This window comes from Antrostomus carolinensis, unplaced genomic scaffold (genome assembly GCF_000700745.2).
Source record: "Antrostomus carolinensis isolate BGI_N321 unplaced genomic scaffold, ASM70074v2 scaffold9664, whole genome shotgun sequence".
NCBI lineage: Eukaryota > Metazoa > Chordata > Aves > Caprimulgiformes > Caprimulgidae > Antrostomus > Antrostomus carolinensis.
In genome coordinates this window covers 6,711-29,111 of record NW_010311408.1, presented here as the reverse complement: position 1 = coordinate 29,111, position 22,401 = coordinate 6,711, and the positions used below count along the sequence as shown (strand labels likewise).

Below are 22,401 nucleotides of genomic sequence, written 5' to 3'. Positions count from 1 at the left end.
CTTTCCATCACCTTCTGCACTGACGCGCTTCGCTCTCTGCAGTGGAAACGTGCTCTGCGTCTGCCAGCGCCTTATCCCAACCTCTGACAATGTGGCTGCTCTTCTCCCTCTTAATTAGCACGGTTCATTAGGGACAGAAACCAGGGGCCAGGTACCTGCCAGGATCACCAGCCCTGTGGCTCACTCAGCCCCAGCTCTGCAATGCTGCTGACAAAAGTAAAAAACAAAAAAAAATTGTTTTTCTCGGTAAACTCATCAAATGACTCAGAAAAAAACTCTGCGAGGAGTTATCGGCTGAGAGGTGTGGTACATTGTGTGCCCTCATCTCAGTCACGTTTCTAACCATAACCACTTGAATCATTCTGAAAATCAAACACTGAGTACTGCTGGAGCACGGCTCAGCTCCATGAAACGCAACTTCTATTCAGCCGAGAGCAGGAGATGGCCAAAGCCCAGGGGACAAAACTTGGGGCTGTTTTCCAGGATTTTTTCCCAAGCAGCTCACCGTGTACAGAGCTTGCAGCAGCTTTAGGACCTGCCTTCATGGGTAGAAAAGTTTTTTTCCAGTGCTGAGGGACTTTGGGAGAACCTGGAAGAGTGGCCCCCACCTTGAGACAATGTCTGAATCATCCTGGTTTGGGGCATCACGTGTGACTGTCCCTTTGGGGCTGTTTCTGCTGTTTCCCATTACCTAGAACCCAGGCCAGGATGTCCCCAAGGTGCACATCTCATCAGAAAGAGGACAGAGCCACCTCCCCTGGGGAGCATCACCTCATTGCTGCAGGTGGCCCTGTCCTCACCCTGTCCTCTCTGGATGTCCTCGGTCAGGGGACAGTGGGCTCCCAGCTGCGCAGGGCTGCACGTCACAGAAAATGATGTTGCCTCAGCCACCGCCTTCACGGAGCAGATGTGACACACATCTGCGTGACTCACCAATGGCACTGCGGCTGCCAAATCAGGATTTCACCCAAAAAGGGTAAAAAAAAAAAAAATTAATGCAAAAAAAGAGTGGTTTTTTTCCCCTCAAACATTCACCTTTGTGGAAAAGGAAAAGCGTGGTGGAGGATCTTGTACACCAACCTGTCTGTTCTGCAGAAAACCATTGATTTAGTCACCAGAGTTGGGGGTGTTGAAGGTTAGGTACTTGCTTCCCCTGTTTTGATAAAATATGAACTCATATTTTGGTTATCACAAATGGCATCTTCCCCAAAAGGGAAACGCATATTTCAGGTCTTTACAGTTTGATCATACAGCTAAAGAGCAGCTCCTGCTACCTTCTCCTCAACTGTCCAGCACTTGGCTCTCAGCAGCCACCACTGTGCTTGGGGTTCCTCTGCATGTTCAGAAAGTCACAAGTCCACCCAAAACTGCAACAGTTCAGGAATTATCCCAAAACTTTAGCAGCCCTTCTGCTTGGGTACCTGTCATGCCTTTGTGATCATTTCAGCAAGCTTTCCCAGTCAGAAAGTACATTTCAAGGATTTTATTTTTTCCTTCCCCCCCCACAATGTAAAGGAAATTGGTTATTTCAGCAAAAAATGAGGTAAAGTTGCCTGAAAAGCACTGCCTTGGCATTGAAGATGAACAGGAGCATCCACAACAGAACAATGTAAAGCCCAACACCCGTGCTGAGATCTGCACTGGTCTCCAAACATGCATTTATTTATTTCAAGGACTCAAATCTACCAAAGAGATTAAACACAGACTTAATAAATCAGATGTTTCCAGGAGGTTTCAGAAGCTTTTTGATGTGGGCACCTGACATATTAGCAACTAGGCTGCTCTAAGCAAATAGTGATGCCAATATAAAGAAAAAGAAAATGCTGAAGTACAGGCAAGATTTCGAGCTGCCCGAGAAGAGCTCTCGGTGGCCTGCCAGGCTGCCTGCTGCTGCGAGGACAAACATTGCACAGAGAAACGAAACTTTCTTGAAAGGTCTTTCCGAGGGAGAGAGCTGTGATCAGTGAAAAACCATCTCAGCAAATCAAACTTCTACTTTCAAAACCCACAAGAAGCCCCCATACACATCATCTCCACAGAACGTAGATTTCTTTCTAAATTTTAAACTTTTTTTTCTCTCTTGCAATTAGTGTTACAATCATAATTGGCGTTAAAAACATAATTGGCATTACCCACCATGGTGGTGATTCCCTTGTTCCTGCAGTCCTGGGGGTTCCTATGGATGCTGGGTTATTGCTGTTGACAGAGCAAGTTTGCACCTTGGAACGTAGACAATCTAAAAGAGACACGAGATAGAGAACCAAAGAGGAGACAAAAATAAAAATTAGCCCAAATTGAAGCAAATAGCTTCAAAATTAGCCCAAACTGAGCAAATATCTCATTCCAAGGATAGGGATTTTCTATAGCGAGCCTGGGGATCCCCAGCTGAAGCCCCTGGATGCTCCCACGACTCCCAGAAGAGCTTGTGCAGGCAGTTCTGGGGTGCTGCTCCCCACCAACGGGCTCTTCTTTGGAAAAGATTTTTTTAATATTTAGAAAAGCAAAGCTGAAGTTCTTTATTTTCAAAATTCAAATGAACAGAGACAGAGAATGGCATCAGTTACCAGGCACTGTCTGCAGCAGAGGTTGAAAAAGAAAAAGAATCACACAAACTAGAAGAACAGGACGTGTGCAGAGTGATGGGGGCTCATCATCTCCTCACCCAGAGATGGACCAGCAAAGACTTTAAGATACAGCGGGCAGAGCCAGCGAAGTCACTGCTGGGCTGAGGGGCCATTTCTTGTTGAAATATCAAATCACCCCCACTTCTTCCTGCAAAGTTTCAGACAGAGCTGGGAACAACGTGGCTTCTCAAATCATCACAGTGATGCTCAGGAGAGAAGAGAAATTTCCATCACATAAATTGCTGCCACTGAGACTGACAGCACCAGGGCTGGCACCGGGTTCCAGGCAGTGGCACGAGAGATGCCAGACCACGATCTGCTGACATGCACGTACCTGTCAACCAGTTCTTGTGTTCCTCCTGTCCTGATTTTTGGAAGAAAAACTGATGTGACAGCAAAAAAACACACAGGGCTTTTTTTTTGTTTAGAGAACTGAGCTTGGCCTGGGATTTGAGCAAGAGATGGAGCTGGCTGACCCACACCACGCCTGGGTTTGCCCAGGAGGGTGAAATTTGCTGATGGTGCAGGCAATAAATGATGCTTGATAGAGGAGAAACTGAGTGCTTGCTGCTATCAGCTCAATTTTTGAATTATCTGGGGAGCAAATGAATCACTCCAATAGCCAGGCAGAGCTCTCGTAGATTTAGCTTTCACCAAAACTGAAACTTCAGTTTCAGTAAATTAGCTGTGGATTCTGTACATAACCCAGCTCTCAAACACGGGTTTCGGTTTTGCCTGGGTTAATATTGCCCTGAGTACATAGTAACTCAGCACTTCAATCTGTCTCAATTTCACAACCATGAGGGGACAAAGCTGGTTTCGCTGGTGCTGGATGCGTGCAAAGACAGCAGTGGGCAGGGATGGGAGGGCAAGGACAACACAAAGAGCTCCTGCTGGAAAGTCACAGCCACTTGTCTTCCCTACTTCCTACCTTATTTGATAATAAATGTCCCGTGGGAATGTGGAAACATGTGTGAATCAGCACCAAGTGCCCTGGCAGCCGGGATGAGGACAAGCCCACATTGGGAAGTCTCCTGTGATGATTTCCCAGCTCCTGTTTGCATAAATCATTTAATCCCAGCTGGCAGGCATGCATCCCTCCCTGCTAGAAAGGCGGGCTAATGAATGGAGCTACAGCTCAGCCAAGGAGGAGCAACACAGAGCTCAGGCACAATAAACAGTGCCCCGAGCAAAGGTCCTAGGGAGCAAAAATAACAGAGCACCCAGGAGGGGTTTAGGAGATGCTGAATGAAAGAGCACAATCTTCCCTGGGCTGATCAGGGTGATTTCTCCTTTGAGCTCTGAGGGTGTCATGAGGAGATGGAAGGGAAGAGCCTCCTGTTCAATTCAAGGTGTTCTCCAGAAGGCGCATGGGCAGAGCCACCACTGCTGATAAGTCCCCGACTAACCCATGTCCCTCAGCACTATGTCTACACGACTCTTCAATCCCTCCAGGGATGGGGACTCCACCACTGCCCTGGTCAACCCCTTCCAATGCCTCAGAACCCTTTCAGCAAAGAAATTCTTCCTCACATCCAATCTCAACTGCCCTGGGCACAACTTGAGGCCATTTCCTCTTGTCCTGTCACTTGTTCCTTGGTTGAACAGACTCACCCCCACCACCATTTGTTTCTGAGTGTGAATTCTTGGAATAAATCACCCTACAAGGGATGGCAGCTTCCCAGTGCAGCCCCGACAGACCCGGGCAGGTTCAGCTCTCTGCGAACCGAAGCATCCTCCAGTCTTGGTGGAAAACTTAAAACTCAGTCGCTTGCAGCACGTTTTCCCTCTGCACAAAGCAACCAACAAAACCCCTTTTAGTCATAAATATAAATCAAGGCCATTGCAAGGATTGTGGCTTTTCCATTTGATTCTGTATTTTCAGCAAAGAGGCTGCCAGCTTCTTCCAAGGAACGGCCGATGACCTGCCCATGTCTCCTTTCCCGACAGGCAGAGGACAGTTAGTAGAGGAAGTTCACTTCAGATCTTTTTTCTTCTTCTGTTTTTCTTTTTCTTTTTTTTAAAAAAAAACCCACCATTTTCAGTGAGAGGGGTTTTCCACCATTCAGATTCATCTTCCACTTCCTATTTAGAGCCATCAAAACCTACATGGAAAGCAATAACACTTCAGTGCCTGATCCTGTTACTGCAGTAAACCTTCCTCAGGCTTCCACAAAAAAGATAAATCCTGGGCAAACTGCCTAAGAAGGACAAAGGAGACCAATGCTGAGCAGAAGTGGGGCAGATACCCCAGCTCCCATGGAGGGAAGCAGGTCGTACCCCTGGGAGCAATGTAATTTCAGCAATAGCTGTTCAATTGCTGAACTCTGCTGCTTTCATAACTCAAGGTCACTTTTTCTTTGGGTCTGTGTAGTTCAGATACAACCTGGCTGCTTCTCCTACGAGGTATCACTTGCTCTCTCTGTAAAAAAAAAAAAGAAAAAAAAATAAAAAGAGATAACAGAAGGGGGCTCTGAACACATAGAGGTAGAAAGTTATAAAGAAAATATTTTAAATCCTCTGAAAAGCACATCTGATGGATCAGTTTTTAATAAAATATGTCTGCTTATGTCCAACTAAGGTTATTCTTCCTCCTGCTACGCGTGGCACAGCCGGACGTGCACCCTGTGCTGAGGCTGTTAATTAGAAATTCCTCAACTTAAAACAAACCAATTCACTGGGAGAAAAAAAAAACAACAACAAGGAAAAAATAACAAACCCCAACCTTCTACCAATTCTATTTTATTTCCATTTTTCTCTGAAAGGGCAGCGGTGTCAGCAACAGCCTTTGGGTTGATGATTTTGAGGCTTTGCATCATAAAATGTCTTCCCTTTGCCCTGGCTCCTCAGAGACACGTTGGGTTTGACTCCAGCCATGTGTGGCCATCACTATCTACTCGAGCAACGCTCCAGCTCAGAGCTCAGACTTCAGCCCATGTAGAATGACTTGCAAGGGAGTCCCTGGGGCCATCACCTTGTCACACTGATGATTTTGGAGTGGAAGCCACAGTGAGGGCATGTAGGAAATACCCCGGCAGCACTGAGGATGCTGCAGCATCCCTCATGGCACCGGGGATGACCCACCATCACGTGTGGCATCACCAGCCACGGCACATGCTTATCTATGTCTCAAGGGGTGGAAAAGAAAACCCAGGATTTCTCAACCCTCAGCGTGAGCTGCTCTGCACCATGCAAAAGATTAAAAAAAAAAAACCCACCCCAAAACTCCACCACGTGAGTGACCCAGCCTGATGTTTGGCTTCAAGCCGAGGGCCTGATGCTGCTGTGGAAAGTGAGCAAAGTTGCCTCCGTAATTCACCCCGATGGTCACGTTACGCTTCCGAGCAGCTGGTTTGTGTTATCTGATTTCTCAAATCATGATAACTAGTTTCTGTCTTATGACCATTCGGAACTATAAATAGTTTGTATTTGTGTTATTGGTGCTAAATCATGACAAGGACAGTATTCTCCAGAAGATCCACACACCCCAGTAATACCAAAACTAGAAAAAAAAAAAGAAATGCATCAAAACAGCACTTGTGAAATGATCTGTTCAAGAGAGGAGTTGCTCAAAATTACCCCTGTAGGATGCTCAAAAAAAACCCCCAACAGTGCAAGAGATACTTGGCTAAGTCAAAATGGAGCATATATTCAGGGGTTTTCACATATTTTTACCTTCTTAACTTACCTGCAAGCCAATTTGTCTGAGAAAGCCTTGTTCATCCTTGCTGCTCACTTGGAGCACATGGTCCCCACTCCCTGAAACACCAGTTCCAAGATCTCATCACTTTCTGTAAGGATAGAAACAAAACAAGGCTGTGAGCACTGGAAAATCCCTGCCACAGCTTCTTTCAGGACCAAAGAAATGAGAAAGAAAGGTAATAACACCCCTGTTTGTAAGTGCTCCCTGAAAAAACTGAGCAGGAAACAGCCTCAGATGGACAGGGCAGCACCATCCACCTGACACCGCCTCGATGGGCTCGTTAGAAGAAGACCCAATGACCAGGGGGTATCACAGCAGCACCAACCTCACCCACCCCTCGCAGAGTGGCTTAAAATTACACACAACCCAAGGTAAAAAAGCACAGCTCACTCTGCTGGGTTGGCAGAGGGCACCCTGAAATCCCAAGGTGGGATATTACATCAGGATCTCATGCTCTACCTGCCTGCCAGGCTGCAGCAGAATTCCAAATATTGGGAGTTTTACGTATGCAATTTAAAAAGTACAAGTATTTCTCAGGGGAGTTAATCACCAAAACACTGAATCTATAGATGGGAGGAAGTCTCCATTCCTTGATGCTTTTAAGTGACAATTGCACCTTGGTTTAGGTCAACTGGAAGTTCTAGATCTGCTAAGAACTTGTTATGTAAGACCCTCTCTGTCTCATATCAAAAGTCACATTAGAGATCACAATAACGTTTTCTATTCATGATTAATTGCTGGACACTTGGATGTTACAAGACAAAACAATGACATTGGTTGAATTTCCAAAGAGTAATTTGGGATTTACCTGTTGAGGTCAATATGAGTCACATTGCAAATTCCAACAAGGCTGCTAGAAAGCAGATTTCCAGAAGTGAAAAATTTGACGTCATGCCTTGCCAGCAAAAAAAAAAAAAGAAATTAAAAAAAAAAGGGCAAGCAGTCCACTTTATGCTTCACCCATCAGGAACTGTTAGTCATCAGTGATGGGGCTGCTGAGAGAGCAAATGGCATTGCTTCAAAACTGCTCTTCACACAAGGTGAATAAAAGGCCACCAAGTCTCTGCTTCCCCCAGAGCATCAGTGACAGCAGATCTCCTGAATCTGAAGGGATGAGAAATGGGGAATTTTTGAAAAGGAAAGAAAGAAACACATCATTATGATAGCCTGGAAATCTAGGGGATCCTCCAGGCTATATCTAGATAATGCAGAACATACACAATGTCCCTTTGTCTGAAAGAAATGACAGAGACAAATTTACCCACAGAAAAATTTGCCAACATAAGAAAACCTCCATACACAGGCAGCCCCTTTAATAAGAAGTGTGAGATTCCACCCTACTCCAGAGGACAGGACCTCTGAAGACCACCGAGACCTCTTAAAACAGAATCACAGTAGTTGGAAAAGACCTTTAGGATCACCGAGTCCAACCATAAACCCAACACTACCAATTCCACCTCTAACCCATGTCCCTCAGCATCTTGTCTACCCGACTGTTAAATCCCACCAGGGAAGGTGACTCCACCACCTCCCTGGGCAGCCTGTTCCAATGCTTGACTGCCCTTTGGGTGAAGTTTTTCCTCAGATCCAACCTAAATCTCCCCTGGGGCAACTTGAGGCCATTTCCTCTGGTTCTATCACTTGTTATACACAACATCCCTTTGTCTGAAAGCAGAGACAGAGACCAAAAAGGCAAAAAAGTGTAAAAACTTGTCCACAGAAAAGCCTACCAACATGAGAAAACCCACACACATAGGCAGCTTTAATAAGTGTGAGATGCCACCATACTCCAGAGGATGAGACATCTGTAGACCACCAAGACCTCCGAAGACCACTGAGCCAGTGCAGGCTGCCCAGGACAAACCACAGGCACATCCAGGACAAACCTTCCCATGTGCCACACTGCGGGGGGAAAAGCGTTTCACAGAATCAGAATCACAGAATGTTGGGGATTGGAAGGGACCTCAAAAGATCATCCAGTCCAATCCCCCTACCAGAGCAGGAACCTAAACGAAATTACACAGGAAGGCGTCCAGGCGGGTTTTGAATGTCTCCAGAGAAGGAGACTCCACACCCTCCCTGGGCAGCCTGTCCCAGGGCTCTGTCACCCTCACCGTGCAGCAGTTTCTTCTCAAGTTGAAGCAGAACCTCCTGTGTTCCAGCTCACACCCATTGCCCTTTGTCCTACCATTGGGCATCACTGAGAAGAGCCTGGCTCCATCCTCCTGACATTCACCCTTTACATATTGATAAACATTAATGAGGTCACCCCTCAGTCTCCTCTTCTCCAAGCTAAAGAGACCCAGCTCCCTCAGCCTTTCCTCAGCAGGGAGATGCTCCACTCCCTTCATCATCTTGGTGGCTCTGTGCTGGACTCTCTCCAGCAGTTCCCTGTCCTTCTTGAACAGTGGGGCCCAGAACTGGACAATGTCTGTGATTTAGTGCTGAAACACAAATCTGCTGTCCTGCAGAGTGTTTCTTGTGAACACGCCGTTTGTGGGAGGTGGGGTAAAAATGTATGAATAGCTTTTGAGTAACACGTTTTCCTTCCTGAAATGATCTTCTTGGCAAATCTGAAAGCTGTTTCCTAAAGGTTTAGAAATACACCCACGTCCCTCGGACACTCTTTAGGAAAAGGTGCTTTATTCATTCATGCGACTGCTTCGTAGTACTGCAGAGTCAATGCGTTTCCACAGCAGTAAGCAAGAGTGAGTCAGAGTGAAACTGCACCGTCAAGATCTCTGACACGGCAAAGGAAATACAGGTAAACACAGCAGAGTATCTTCTGTGCGCAGGCCAGAGTTTCCTTTGTGGAATGGACACATCTGGCTTACGCCTGTACCCCAAAAAATACCCAACAAAAAACAACCAAACTCAACCCCCCCAAAAAAACAAACCAGGTTCCAAAACAGGGAGGAGGGAATTGCACAAGACTGAGAACTGCTTTGCAGGCTCTGGGTGTCAAACTGGAGTGACTTCATGGAGACCCACAGATGGCTCAAAATAAGAGTAATTTGGAAACAAGCTCTCAGCTCCTGCCGGCAGCCCCGGAGGAGGATCCCATGTGCCCAAAGCTCCTTTGCTTTGCATCCCACAAAAATACCAGCAACTCAACCTACAGCTGAGGCTGAGTGACCCCTCCACTGCAGGAGACCCAGTTTGCAGAGACGTGCCTAGGGCTGCACCCATCACCAAAGGGGCTCAGTTCTGGGCTTTGATCTGGGGTCAGGCTGCCCACGGATCTGCTCCAGGGCACCAGCTCCCAACAGCATCACACCCACTGACCTCACCTCATCAGCTGCGATGCCCTAATGAAACATAAGCAGCCATCCAGGTCCTGGCAGTGAAGCTTTATTAACCCATGTAAAATTCAAGTTAATTCAAAATAAACAAAAAAAATCTCCCAGGGTGGGAGCCAAGCTGGAAAACAGAGAAAGGTGGGATCCCAGCCCTGGAAATGGGTTGAGTTTAAAATGACTCGGTTTTGTCTGAGCCATCAGCTACTGCTCACTCTTCTCCTTTCTCATGGCTTCTGCTGGTGGTCAAGGGCAGAAACCGCACGGCTGAGTTAGAGCAGGGAGGGAAAAATGGGTCACCAAATACATGACACAGGCTGTGATTCAGATAAGTGTGCCAGCAGTGATTCACCAGGAGGTGGAGGAGGTTTCCCCATCTCCTATGGAAGGGGCAACATCAACAACAAAAGGAAAACAAAGCAGAAGACAAAATCCCACATTGCGTGCACCTCAGACCCTTCTGCTACTGTCATAGTTTAACCAGGACAATTACTAATGTTTCATCCCCTTTACTTTTATCTGTATGTACATCCAACATTCCTCTCTTTTGCTCCTAAAAATAAAATTATAAATAATCTAAATATATGGTAACAAACAATACTTTGCATTTTTCTAGCATTTTTTGTTTGTTTGTTTGTTTTTAACAACAAGTTTCATCACAGAGGTTTGCAAATGCAACTTAAAAGAAGTTCAGGGAGGTGAAGGAAACGACAATTGATTTGTCCACAGCATTGTATTGGAGGCAGGCTGGGAAGAATGCACTATTCCAAAAACCACAGGAGCTTTCAAGGAAAATCCTCAGCTTTCAGAAAGGCCAAATCCATCTCCACTTTCTCTTTCTTGGATAACAGATTCCTAAATTTGGCAGTGCAATCTTTATCACGAGGAAGCAAGGGTGTGTGAATTAATATATATAACAAGAGAGCGAGAAAGAGAGGAAAGCGGGAAGCGAGAGAGACGTCAGAGGAATTCTCTTCCGCTCCCAAATGGTCCTTTTATCAGAGCTGGGACACAAAGCTGCGGTGAACCCAGCACACCCAGTCCAGGGAGCCAGCACTGGGTTGCTTGGATGGGGCTCATGTCCATTTCTAGGAAATAAAACATTATTAAAGAGCCAGAAATGTGGATATTCGTGACCTGCTGATGCACTTTAACATCAGCAAAGTGAAAATAGTGGTTCAAATCCTGCTCCCACCACCCAGCTGCTGTGGGTGAGCAGCCAGGCAGCCCTGGCTCCTCCACTGCATCCCAGCACATCAGTGAACGAACCCCGTTAGCATTCTGACCCAACACCAGCCAAAGTTTGGGAGCATAGTCTTTGAGCTGGCTGAAGGCAGTGAAAATTCACATTGAGTTGAGCAAACATATTCATAAACTGAATAATAATTTAAAAAAAATCAATTAAAATTATTATGTGTATTTGCAAGATAGCATTAGAATGCAAAGGAGGAGCCAGTGTGTTTGTGCAGATTCAGTAAAAGCAATGCTGCTGAATTACTCATGGTGCTGGGGATCCCAAGTGCAGGTTTGATACGGAGGTTTAAAAATAGAAACACTTTTTTTCCCCTAACAATAGGGCTTTCATCTAAAAATAAAAAGTAACTGTGAGAATGCAGAAGTCACCTCACACAGCACCTTTTCTTCTTTGCATTATATCTGAAGCTTTCCTCTTTAGCCACATTTAAATTTACAAGAAGCAAGCAATGACAAAAAAAAAAATGCAGAGACTAAGCATAAAAGATTTGATGGGGTGTGAGGAGAGGAGGGGGGTCAAGAGAACAGGAAACCCAAGTTGACGGGAAACCCAAGTGACATTTGGTTTTAATGAATGACTTAAAACCCCAATATTGCTCGCCAGGAAATGGGGAGAGGAAATAGAGCGATGTTTTGAGAGTATAAATTAGGGGCTCCATCAAGGTGAAGGCTGCAGATCTGCTTTTTTTCACCCTCCTGTGAAATCCATCCCCGAGCTGGAGCGAGAGGCCAGCCCCTGGTTTCACAGCATGAGAACCAGCACAGCCCTGCTCTGCCTGCTCCTGGCTGCCTGCGCCCTGCCTGCCCGCTGCTCGCCCCCCGAGCCCACCTGCCTCCACTTCTCCGAGCTCCTGCCTGCAAAGCTCAGAGAGCTGAGGATCAAGTTTGAGGAAATCAAGGATTATTTTGTAAGTATAACCCTGCTAGTCTCTCCTCCTTCTTGTTTTGCACTCTTTTTTTTTTCTCTCAAAGTTCAGTGATTTGGATGAAGGGGGGAAGGCAGCTTCCTCCTGGTAGAAATGATTTTTGCTACAGGCTGATGGGGGTGAGCAAGAGACGTCCAGTTTCACTGCTTGCTGAGAGATAACACACAAGAGTTTTCTTCCTAGTTTTAGTTACAATGAACTCTAGAGATTTCATAATGAATCTTGGTGAACCCGCTAGCCAGACTGCCCCCTAAACCTTACAAACCAAATTATTCCCTGAATTAACAGGAAGGAAATAGTCTTTTTCTTCAGGGCAACGAGGTCCAGCCTCGCTGAAGTCAATGCCAGATGAAAAGGGAAAACTTTTGTTACAAACTTTTTTCTTTGAAAGAACCACCAAAGCCTGAACACAGTATTTTATGGCTGGAGGAACGCTGCAGCAACCAGCCCTTGCTGTGGTGCCTGTAAAAGGTCACAGCTTCGCATCGCAGCTATCGGGAGCCTCGGGGTCGCTGAGAAAGCGGCACAAAATATACTCAGAGCATTTGTCGTCACTTCAGTATTGACAGAGAGGGTTGGTCACATCTGTGTTACTGTTTTAGTTCGTATCAGTGAGTTTTAGCAATAAAACAAGATAATTTTCCAGATTAAATCTGAGGCTAAGGTCATGGCTGGTATTTATTATCAAATGAACACAGCCAAGACTTTAGATTTCAGGCTTGCTGTAAATCTCCCCATTAATGTTGGGGAGGAATATTTTCAACCTCTCAGTAAAGCTTTGGTACCTTGGTGCCATGGGGAGATGCTTTGCGCTGCAGCTCTCTGCTCTTCCAGAGCTGATGGTGTAACAGGGACACCCCAAAAACAAACAACCTCTGCAGAACCCTCTTCCCCCATTGATTTGAGACCAGAGATAACAAAATGGGGTGGATTAAACCCTGGGGAACCCACGGGCAAGGGGGCTGGGGCAGGTACCTCACTTCCAGGAGCTGCTGTGACTTTGGCATCTGTCTGAAGAGAGGTGTGGTTGGCATCAGCCCTCTGCCATAAACACCTCCAGGGCTGAAGCGAAGGGTTTGACACGAACGAAATGGGTGACACTGAAGTTTGGGATTTCATTCTCCTGCTGTCTTGACCTGATGGTTGTTGCACAGCACGATTATGGACCGAAGAACAGGTGACTCCTGTGTCTGGTGTCACTGTGTCGTGCACACGGGGGTGCTGGGTCCTCTTTGCCTTCACTTCAGTGAGACCATAAATGACAACAAACAAAAAAAACCATTTGGTGGGGAAAAGGGAAAAAGAGTGGTGACTGCCTGTCTGTGTAAAGCTCATCGTGCCATTGTGGTTTTCCACAGCAATCAAAAGATGATGAACTCAGCATCCAGTTGCTCAGCCCCGAACTGCTGGATGAATTTAAGGTAAGAATTATAATTCTTATCAAAGTCCCTTATCCTTTGGTCAGTATTTTGTTATAATTCCTATTGGAGTCTCTTTTCCTTCAGCCAGTGTTTTATTATAATTCTTATTGGAGTCCCTTATCCTTTGGTCAGTATTTTATTATAATTCTTATCAAAATCTCTTATCCTTCAGCCAGTGTTTTGTAAAAAAGGAAGCAGACTGTAAATTAGGGCATTTTCCATGCCAGACAAGGACACTTCTCCAGCCAAGCAGCCACACATGTGCCTGTGGTGGGGTTGACACATGGTTCCCCCATCGCAGCTGCAGTGAGTGGTGCTGACACGCTGTGAGCACCCTGATCACCACCACCACTGCTACTCTGATTTTTAAAAACACCCACACACGTCAGTGCTGGTGGCCCCAACACAGTTACCTCCTCTTACCCCAGGGGAACTTCGGCTGCCAGTCGGTGTCGGAGATGATGAGGTTCTACATGGAGGAGGTCCTGCCCAGCGCCATGAGGACCAGCACACACCATCAGCAGAGCATGGGCGACCTGGGCAACCTGCTGCTGAGCCTGAAGGCAACGATGAAACGCTGTGTGAGTGGGGCTTGGCATCACAGGGGGATGAAATCAGTGCTCCAGCAAGGCAGGGTCCATCCCAGATGAGCAGCAGGGTGGGGACGGGGTGCTGGGTCTACACAAGAGCAGGGATGTTGGGATGGTGTGAAGAAGCAGAGCTCCAAGCAGGCAGCCCCCCTAGGGATGGGGTTTCTCCTGGCCCCTGCTCCCCAGGCTTTCAGCAGTTAAATAATGAGGATTCAGAGGCTCTGTTCAGCTGCATCACCTGTTTGCAGCCATCCCCACTGACTGAGCAGATAAGGGGAGGGAGGTTGGAGGGTCTGCCCCTTACCTGGGCACCGTAACACCGTGGTTCTGTGATGAAGCCTCTTGAAACCGTGCCTGGTGTGGCTGTCACCCCGTCAGTTGCCACAGGCTGAGTCAGAGAGTGAAAACCCAGGGCTGGTGGCAGAGGGCACGGGGCTGGGAAAGGGCTCGTGGTCCGTGTTCGGGTCACACCACGCTCATTTCATCACTTCATGGTGCAAAGCATCTGTGGTCACTGCTGCAGAGAACCCCATGGCTGGATGTGGAGAAGGGGAAGGTGGAGAGCATTGGGGCGGCAGTGACGAGGGGCAGGAGGAGGGGAGAGCTGCTGCCACACACCCTGGGAAGGAAACCAGTGTGGTTAAAGCCGTTTGTTCTTGTCCCTTTGCAGCACAGATTCTTCACGTGCGAGAAGAGGAGCAAAACCGTGAAGCACATTAAGGAGACGTTCGATAAGGTAAGGTCCTCGCTCGCGCGGCTGCGATGAGGGTGGGAGGAACTCACCATCTCACAAGCCAGGCAGTGGATTTTACTGCCAGCTTCAACTTAGGACAGAAAACAAAAGCAAAAAAAAGTCTTTATAAATACCTAAGGCAGGGAAGTCCAGAGAGCCGTGCTCAGAGGAGCAGCCGGTGGGTTCCCAAGGGGTTGGGCAGAGAAGTTGGAGATGTTGGTGGAAGGAGAACAGGTCCGGCGATTGTACATCACGTACGTCGGCACATTCAGACTTAAATGGACTTGGCTTTCCCCTGCAGATGAACGAGAATGGAATCTACAAGGCCATGGGAGAGTTTGACATTTTCATCAACTACATTGAAGAGTATTTGCTGATGAAGAGAAAGAAGTGAAAACGCCCACGGGTCTGCACCTTTCCCACAAAATCCTGCTGTTCTTTCAGAAATCACTTTAGGCTGCATGAGCAGACAAGGGATGAAGTTATCTTAGGGTTCAAATCAAGAATTACGGCGCAATAACTCCAGTTTAGTATTATATTTAAAAAGGGGTGGGTTTTTTTACAACTGAATTTAATATTTATTACTTCCAATACCTCAGTCTTTATGTTTACAGTATGTTTTGAAGAAAAGTGTGATGAGCTTGTAAAGTACTATTTATTGTTCAATATTTTAATATTGTTTATGATAGTGCTATTTTATTCATAGCTTCAAAATACCCCAAGCAGCGTTCTTTGAGGGAGCAGGTAGTGAGCAGAGCTTACCCTGAGTGCAATTTCACTGAGCACAGTTACTTCATCAGGAGCAATTCCAGCTCTGAGCTCAGTGAAGTTTCATTTTAAGCAAATGAGCACCCTCCTCATGTTCTACCCCTCTATTTATTTATTCAATCAAATATTTTTATGCATAACCATGTCTCAGTCTCTAGTTCTGCAGTCAGAATTAGGCATTGGACTATTTAAAATTATTCCATCACTTTGCACTGAACAAAACAACTATAAATGTAACCAAGGGCTTTTTTTTTTTTTCTCCTGTGCATGAAAAGCTCCTGCACTCCCATGAACAACGTGTGACCATGCTGCAGCAATAGATCAGTTAACCCCACCTCTAGATTTCAGCCTGGGTTTTAGTCCAGACTAAAGGAAAAAAAAAAATAGTAGTAGGAATGAAATGTTTGGTTCTAATAGAACTTGACTTCAGTGTTGCTAAGGATGGACTCAGAGAGCTGCTGCCTCAGCCACTCTGCACTTTTGAGAGTTACCATTTTCCAGTCTTTGATTGGGTTTTACTCGCTGTTTTGTTCTTTTACTTTTTTTCTTTTAGATAATAGAGGATATTTAATTAACCACCATTTTAAGGTGGCTTGGGTAATTTGCATTCAAATCCCTAAAGCTGCACACGCAGCACTGACAATATTGGGTTAGTCCGCAGCAGACGGGTGCTGTGGGGAAGGCTGCCTCAGGGTCCCCAGGAGCTGCTGGTTTTTGGGCTCCCCATCCTCCTCACCCCTCTTTCCTGTGTGTCCCCATGAGTGCTACAGGGTGCTGGGCGAGAGGAAAATGCCAGAACCCCGAGGGGCATTTGCTTCTAATATTTAGAAGTAGTAGGGCACCAATATGGTGAAACACTGTCAGTTTGCTGTGTAAGTTACCACTGAAGAGAGACTATTTATAGTTGATTTATTCTATTTTTACATTTCTGGTGACAGAAGGGCTTTCCTGCTGGCAGCCTGCCCACATGGGAACTGGTTAACCCAGAAAAAGGGCAGCCCCAAGCAGGAAAGCTGCTCCCTGGGTCGCTCCTTCCACTGAAAGCAATCGGGTGGCATCGGCTCAAGGGCAGCGCGGGAGCCAAACGCTGTAAGATTTAAATTAAGCTTCTTACCAGGATGCAGTAAACTCCTGTTGAGCCAACTCTGTACTTGTTTTGCTGCCAAACACCTTGACTTTGGTGTTGTAGGAGAAGTGAGGACGGAGCTGTGGTGAGAGCCAGGAGCATCAGCGGCTCCATTCCTGGGAACACTGTGCCCTGGCCCCGGCTTCTGTCACTGCGCGACCTTTGCCATGTTAATCTGTATGAAAAGAAATCTTTTATTTTTGCTAATAAATATCTCCTAATGAATAAAGCCTCTGTTCTGTTCTTCCAAGCTGTAAGTCAGCACCGGTGCATAGATGCTGTGCCCAGTGTCACCATGCTGGGGGAGAGCCCAGCGGGCACAGATCCAAGCGAGGAGGACCACCAAGGATGTGCTACACGCGTTAATGGCCAGGGAAGTGAGGAGATCTGAGGTCCTCACCTTTGAATGCAAATTTCTGACAGAATTTGCAAAATTTTGGAACAAAAACTGGAACAAAATACCTGCCAGTGATTTCTTACAGTGGAGAACTGCTGGCCCCAGCATCCTCCAAGGGTCACTCCAGCTTCTTCAGCCTCTAACTCGAGCCAGTGCTTCAGTCGTTGCCCTTTTCAGAGCAGCATTTACAGTTAAATAACTGGGTCTGTGCCTGAATATCACCAATAATCACCAGGGCTTTACCATCCCTGCACCTCCCTTCCCCTGATTTACAGGAGATAGTGCTGCTGCCTCTGCTTATTTATCGTTTTTAACTTTACATTTTTTTCTCAGTCAGGACAAGGAATTGATCCTACATCAGATAGTAAAACCTAGCTAAAAACTAGACAAATCTAAATTAACAAATCTAAATTAACAAATCTAAATTAACAAATCTAAATTAACAAATCTAAATTAACAAATCTAAATTAACAAATCTAAATTAACAAATCTAAATTAACAACAGAACTGCTTGCTTTGCCTTGGGCAGGGGATTATGTATCTATGTACCCAGATTCGTTCAAGATTCAACAGCAGTTGAATCTTGAACAAAACCAGGCAGCTCTGCACGTGGGAATTTAAAGCTCTGTCACTAACAAACCCAGAATTGAACCAGCACAACCATTTCCAAACCCCAGCTCACACTGACAGCCCGAGGTGGCTGCTGGTGGGACCCACCTGGCCAGGTTTCTGTTTCACTTTGAAGGCTCTGTAGTTTTCACCACTCTTAGCCCTTCACTGGCAAGTCCAGTAGACTCCAGGCTTGGGTTTGTTTCCTTGCTGCATTAGAAACAAAAATATTTTCAGTTAAAATGACAAATTCTAAGTCTATTTCTGCCCAGCCCTCAGTCTGCTGTTGGTCAGTGGAATTACTGAATTTATCTATGAGATTATTTGTGCTTTTAGTAAAACCAGCACTGGCGAGCACTGCTTGAAGCTTCACCCCAGGCACATCAGGTCCACACACTTCCCTGACCCCTCTGAACCTGTTTTAATCTGGTTTACATGATTTTTCTTCCATGGGGAGGTTGTAGTGAAGTGGGGGTTGGTCTCTTCTACCAGGCAGCCAGCGACTGGATGAGAGGGAATGGCCAGGGGAGGTTCAGGTTGGATATTAGGAAAAATTTCTTCTCCAGAAGAGCAGTCAGACATTGGAACAGGCTGTGCAGGGAAGTGGTGGAGTCACCATCCCTGGAGATGTTCAAGAAACATATAGAGGTAGCACTGAGGGACATGGGTTAGTGGGCATGGTGGTGATGAGTTGAGGGTTGGACTGGATGATCCTAGAGGTTTTTTCCAACCTTAATGATTCTGTGTGAAATTCTGTGTGTGAAACAGCTCTCAGAGCCCATGTCACCAGCTCAAGGCAGGAGCCAAAGGACCCTCATGAGCAAAACCAGTGCCTGGGCTCTTACCTGCATGGAGAAAAGGTCAGTGTCAGCTCAGCTGTGGTGAGTTTTTCAGTAAAGCTCAGTCACTCTGGTTAAGGTAACCACAGGAAGGAAGCAGATGGGATGCTCTTGCTGTACGGAGAACAAAGGTTTCCAGTTACCTGATGCTACAGGAGTCATTTGATTCAGAAGAAAATGGAGTCAGCAATCTGGATGGGACAGCTGGCTGCTCCCAGTGGCACCAGCACGGGAGAGGAGCTGGGCATGGTGGGGTGATGCAGATCTGCCCCTCCATAACTGGGTTGGGAAGCTGGAGGGACTGTGGAAAGGTTCTGCAGGGTTCCCAGTCAAGGAGAAGGAGAGAGAGACAAGAGCCAGGGGACATGCAGTGCTAGATCACCATGAGAACCACATGCAAAGTCTGTGCCATTTGTCACCAAAACGTGGGGATGTTTGCATCATGACACAGCTCTGGCGGGTGAAGGCACGCAAACACACCTCTGACTAAACAGATGTATCATCTCCAAGAGGTTTTAGGAAGGGTGCTCTGGAAATCCCAGTAGAAGTTGTCAGGGCAACCAAAGGCAGCATCTGCCATGGAGATATGACATTTCCAGCAGAGAAGCAATCACCATGACTCATCTCTGACCATGTCCTCAAGCATGTCCTTTTTCCCGTTGCCAGGCCAGCCCTGTCCACAACAGTCCCTCTCTGCCAGGACACACTGCATTAAAAAAGGCAAAAGGGGGGGAAAAAAACCCCCACAGGGCATCCTGCAGAGCTGGGACACCCAAGGAACCATTACACGTCATCCATGTGACTCATGACACCCTACCTCAAACCAGAATCCCAGCACCAGTATCACCAACTCCCTGCTCGCAGCGTCTCACCATGCTGCACCCTGACCTGATGCCCACTGCACATGTTGGCTGCAGACCCTCTTGGGTCCCAATATCAACTAACACATGTCAAAACCATCAACGTTTGGGTGGAAAAAATGAACAACAAAACATCTTTTACTACAGTAGCTTGACGCCATCACAGCATGAGCTCTCTGCACGCTGTCAAAGCCAACTGCAGCAGCAGTGGGGGAGAGGAGCTGAACTGAGAGCTGGAGCACTTTGGTGTGTGACCTTCTGCTTCTCATGGAACCCCAAAAATTGCTGCAGCAGGAGGCAGCATGGCCCAGCACGGTGCGTGATCCCCATCGCTTAGTGCTGATGCAGTTCCTGCCAATCTCAGTGGCAGTCTGGGTGTTACAGGAACAGCACAAGGCTGGTGCATAGATCAGAGGTGGTGGTTTTCTGGTTTCTTTGGTTTTTTTATCCCACAGAAGCAAATGGTTTCCTTGCTGGGTATTTTCTTCCTGAGAGATCACTCCACTGCCTGATCAGCAGCTCCAGTACCTGGGAGCTTGAGTCTCTCAGGCCTAAGTAAGGCTGAGCTTCTCATCAGGCAAACACCATGTATTGACCAGGCGCTGTTAGTGCCACGAAGATCTCCATCTGGTGTGGAATCCGTGCAGTGAAAACTCTTTTAGAGTTGGGGTTGGTTTGGGTTTTTTTAAAAAAAAAGTTTAAATATTAAACCCTAGAGGAAAAGCACTGGAGATTCGGTCTAAATGTAAAGAAGAAGGATTATCAGACCTTCAGTTCCCAAGGGGCGGTTGCATCACTCTTGAAGAACAGATCATCACCATCAGGCCAGAAACAAACCTGCTGGGAACAGCGTGGCCAGCCCAGCTTATCAAAACAGTCAACACCACATCAAGATCCCATTGCTGCCTCTCAGTACACCCCACCAGACGAGTGGAAACACCAAGAACCACCACCTGATTTTCATTTTCCTCTTTAGACAGTCCAGTTGGTGCTCACTCAACAGCAGCTCCATCGGTGGTTGAAGTCTCACATTGCTGCTGGTCTGGTGGAACTCAGCGAGCCCTGGGTGAGCTCTGCAGCACAGGACCTGTGACTGGTGACAACCCGCTGTGGCTGGCAAAGTCCAGGCTTGCCTAACCACCCCGCCACGCAGGCAGGGGTTTTCATGGTGAAACTGGCTGAGCTGCAGCAGATGAATCACTGCCAGTGAGCACCGGGACAGGCGCGTTGGCAATTGTCCCCACTGCTGGTGGCACGGCTTTTGCAAGGTGCTGCAGTGCAGCAGCCACTCACTTCTTCCACTTATTTTCCCCACTGAAGAGAATCCTGGCTCATGGGAAGATGCAACACTCAGCCAAAGAGAGCAGGCACAGGGTTTGCACAGGGAAATAGTTCGTGGTTTCACAAGTGCTTTGGTTTAATTGCTGCAACTTGTGCACAAGCACACGTGGACAAAACAGGCTGCAGAAGTGCCCGAGCACCAGCTGCTCCCCGCAACATCAGCAAGTTTCACTTCAAATGAGGAACGTGCCAAGAGCAGCAACACATGAGAGCATCTGCTGCCTGAAGGAGCAGTTTCTTCTCCTTTTTTCCTTTTTTTTTTGCTTTAGAAACTTTCCTGAAAGCCATAAGCACCCTGGTCCTGGACAGTAGGTACTTGCTGTCAAGAAAGCAATTAAACACCTTGGTCCTGTCCTGTTGGCCAACACGGGGAGGGCAGATGAGCTGATCCCAGCTGAACCAGTGGAAGTATCTGCTGAAGGCAGCAGGGCAGACACAGACATCTCCTCTCATGGGCTGGGCATGAGGAACCAAACCCCACTGGCCTCTTTCTTCTAACAGGAAAGAATATATGTCTTGGCACGAGGAAGACGAGCACTTTCTCTGAGACCCTTCAGCCTCCCGGGGTGCCACGAGGACCAGTGACCTGGATTTTAGGAATAGAGAATCACAGAATCATTAAGATTGGAAAATACCTTTAAGACCTTAAGCACTAAAAGGGAAAAATCAAAACAAGACAAAGCAAGTAAACTCTGGTTTAACTGATTTTAAATTGCACAAGTTTTCAGAACTTTCCTGATTTTGGTTGCGGTTCTAATTAACTCGTGTTATTTAATCTTTCCTGCCTGTACCGCTCACCCCACGCAGCTCGTGTCTCTCTGTGTCCTAGATTTTAGCAGCACGTGACTGAAATTGGGACTTTTGTCACGAAAGAGATGAGGTGGAACAATGAAAACAGGGTGGTGTGCCCGGGCTGGGTGCACGCGATACCTGGGGGGAGCAAGGGGAAGTGGGCACGGCCACAGCTCCGCAGGCACCCACTTTCTTACCCCAGCTGAGCCTGGGTGGTGAGAGCCTGACTAATACTGGGTGCAGGAGGGTGCAGGCTTAGTAAAGCCAGGAGCATGATGCCACTGGCACCTCACTCACTGCAGCCACGCTTTTGATGCTCAGGGGCCTGATTTCTGGGAAGGGTTCATCTCCATCTCTCCAGGATTGTGTCCTATGGGGATGGCTGAAGGGCAGGACACCAGCCCCGAGCATCCCTTCGAGTTCAGGGATCTGGCACATCCCCCCTCTCCCCATGAGGTTCTGCTTTTGGTATTTCAGCAAGTGAAATCAAAGCTCGACGCCTCTTCATCCGGGCTCTGGCTTTACCCGTAAGGCGGAGGAGCAGCAGCTCGGTCTGTCTCATAGCGAGAGGCACACAGGGACACATGTTTCACCCCATGGTGTGGGACCTGGCACGCGTGGGGTGGCCGGGGGTCTCAGCAGTGCCAGGGATCTCAGCGTGGGTGAGGAGGGGTGGGAAGTGGGGCTCTGGCAGGGATTTCACGTGAGGTGCTGAGCGGGTGCTCTTGCTTTCAAGGAGCATCAACAGCTGCTCGGTGGGTGCAGGCAGGTCTGGTCCTGCCCGTGCTTCTCGCTGGGGATGGAGCCCAGAGCACTGCAGGTTCTATAGGGACAGGCTTTGCTCTTATAGGAAGTCAAACAATTCTTCAGCTGTCACTTCGTCCCCTGCAAAAGCCCAACCATCAGTTTTCTGCAGGCTTTAAAGTGGGAATGCAGATCCTTCAGGAGGAAGGATTTCACCAGCTGCCCCAACATCAGTGTTTCTTCTCTCCTCTAACACTGCACAGCAGAATTTGTCCGACCACTTCTCTGAGCTCTGCAGGTTCCTGACACAAACTCATGTACTCTTCAACAGCAAATAGAAAATAAAGAAGTATCTGTGAATACAACCTCACCCCCCAC

At 47.3% G+C, this 22,401-nt stretch overlaps 1 protein-coding gene across 1 annotated transcript; it reads left to right on the top strand.

Moving 5' to 3' along the window:
* The first annotated feature begins 11,393 nt into the window (after positions 1–11,393).
* Positions 11,394–14,941, top strand: IL10 (interleukin 10). Its single transcript, XM_010166724.1, has 5 exons — positions 11,394–11,785; positions 13,162–13,224; positions 13,653–13,805; positions 14,485–14,550; positions 14,849–14,941. Exons 1-5 carry the CDS (start codon positions 11,627–11,629, stop codon positions 14,939–14,941), a joined length of 534 nt encoding a protein of 177 aa, XP_010165026.1. The 5' UTR covers positions 11,394–11,626.
* The last annotated feature ends 7,460 nt before the right edge of the window (positions 14,942–22,401 follow it).

Excerpts from the sequence above, each read along its gene's own strand:
- IL10 (XM_010166724.1), top strand. The coding sequence starts at position 11,627 with ATGAGAACCAGCACAGCCCTGCTCTGCCTGCTCCTGGCTGCCTGCGCC. Across the intron at positions 13,225-13,652 it reads AACTGCTGGATGAATTTAAG|GGGAACTTCGGCTGCCAGTC; the intron begins GTAAGAATTATA and ends CTCTTACCCCAG. Across the intron at positions 14,551-14,848 it reads TTAAGGAGACGTTCGATAAG|ATGAACGAGAATGGAATCTA; the intron begins GTAAGGTCCTCG and ends TTTCCCCTGCAG.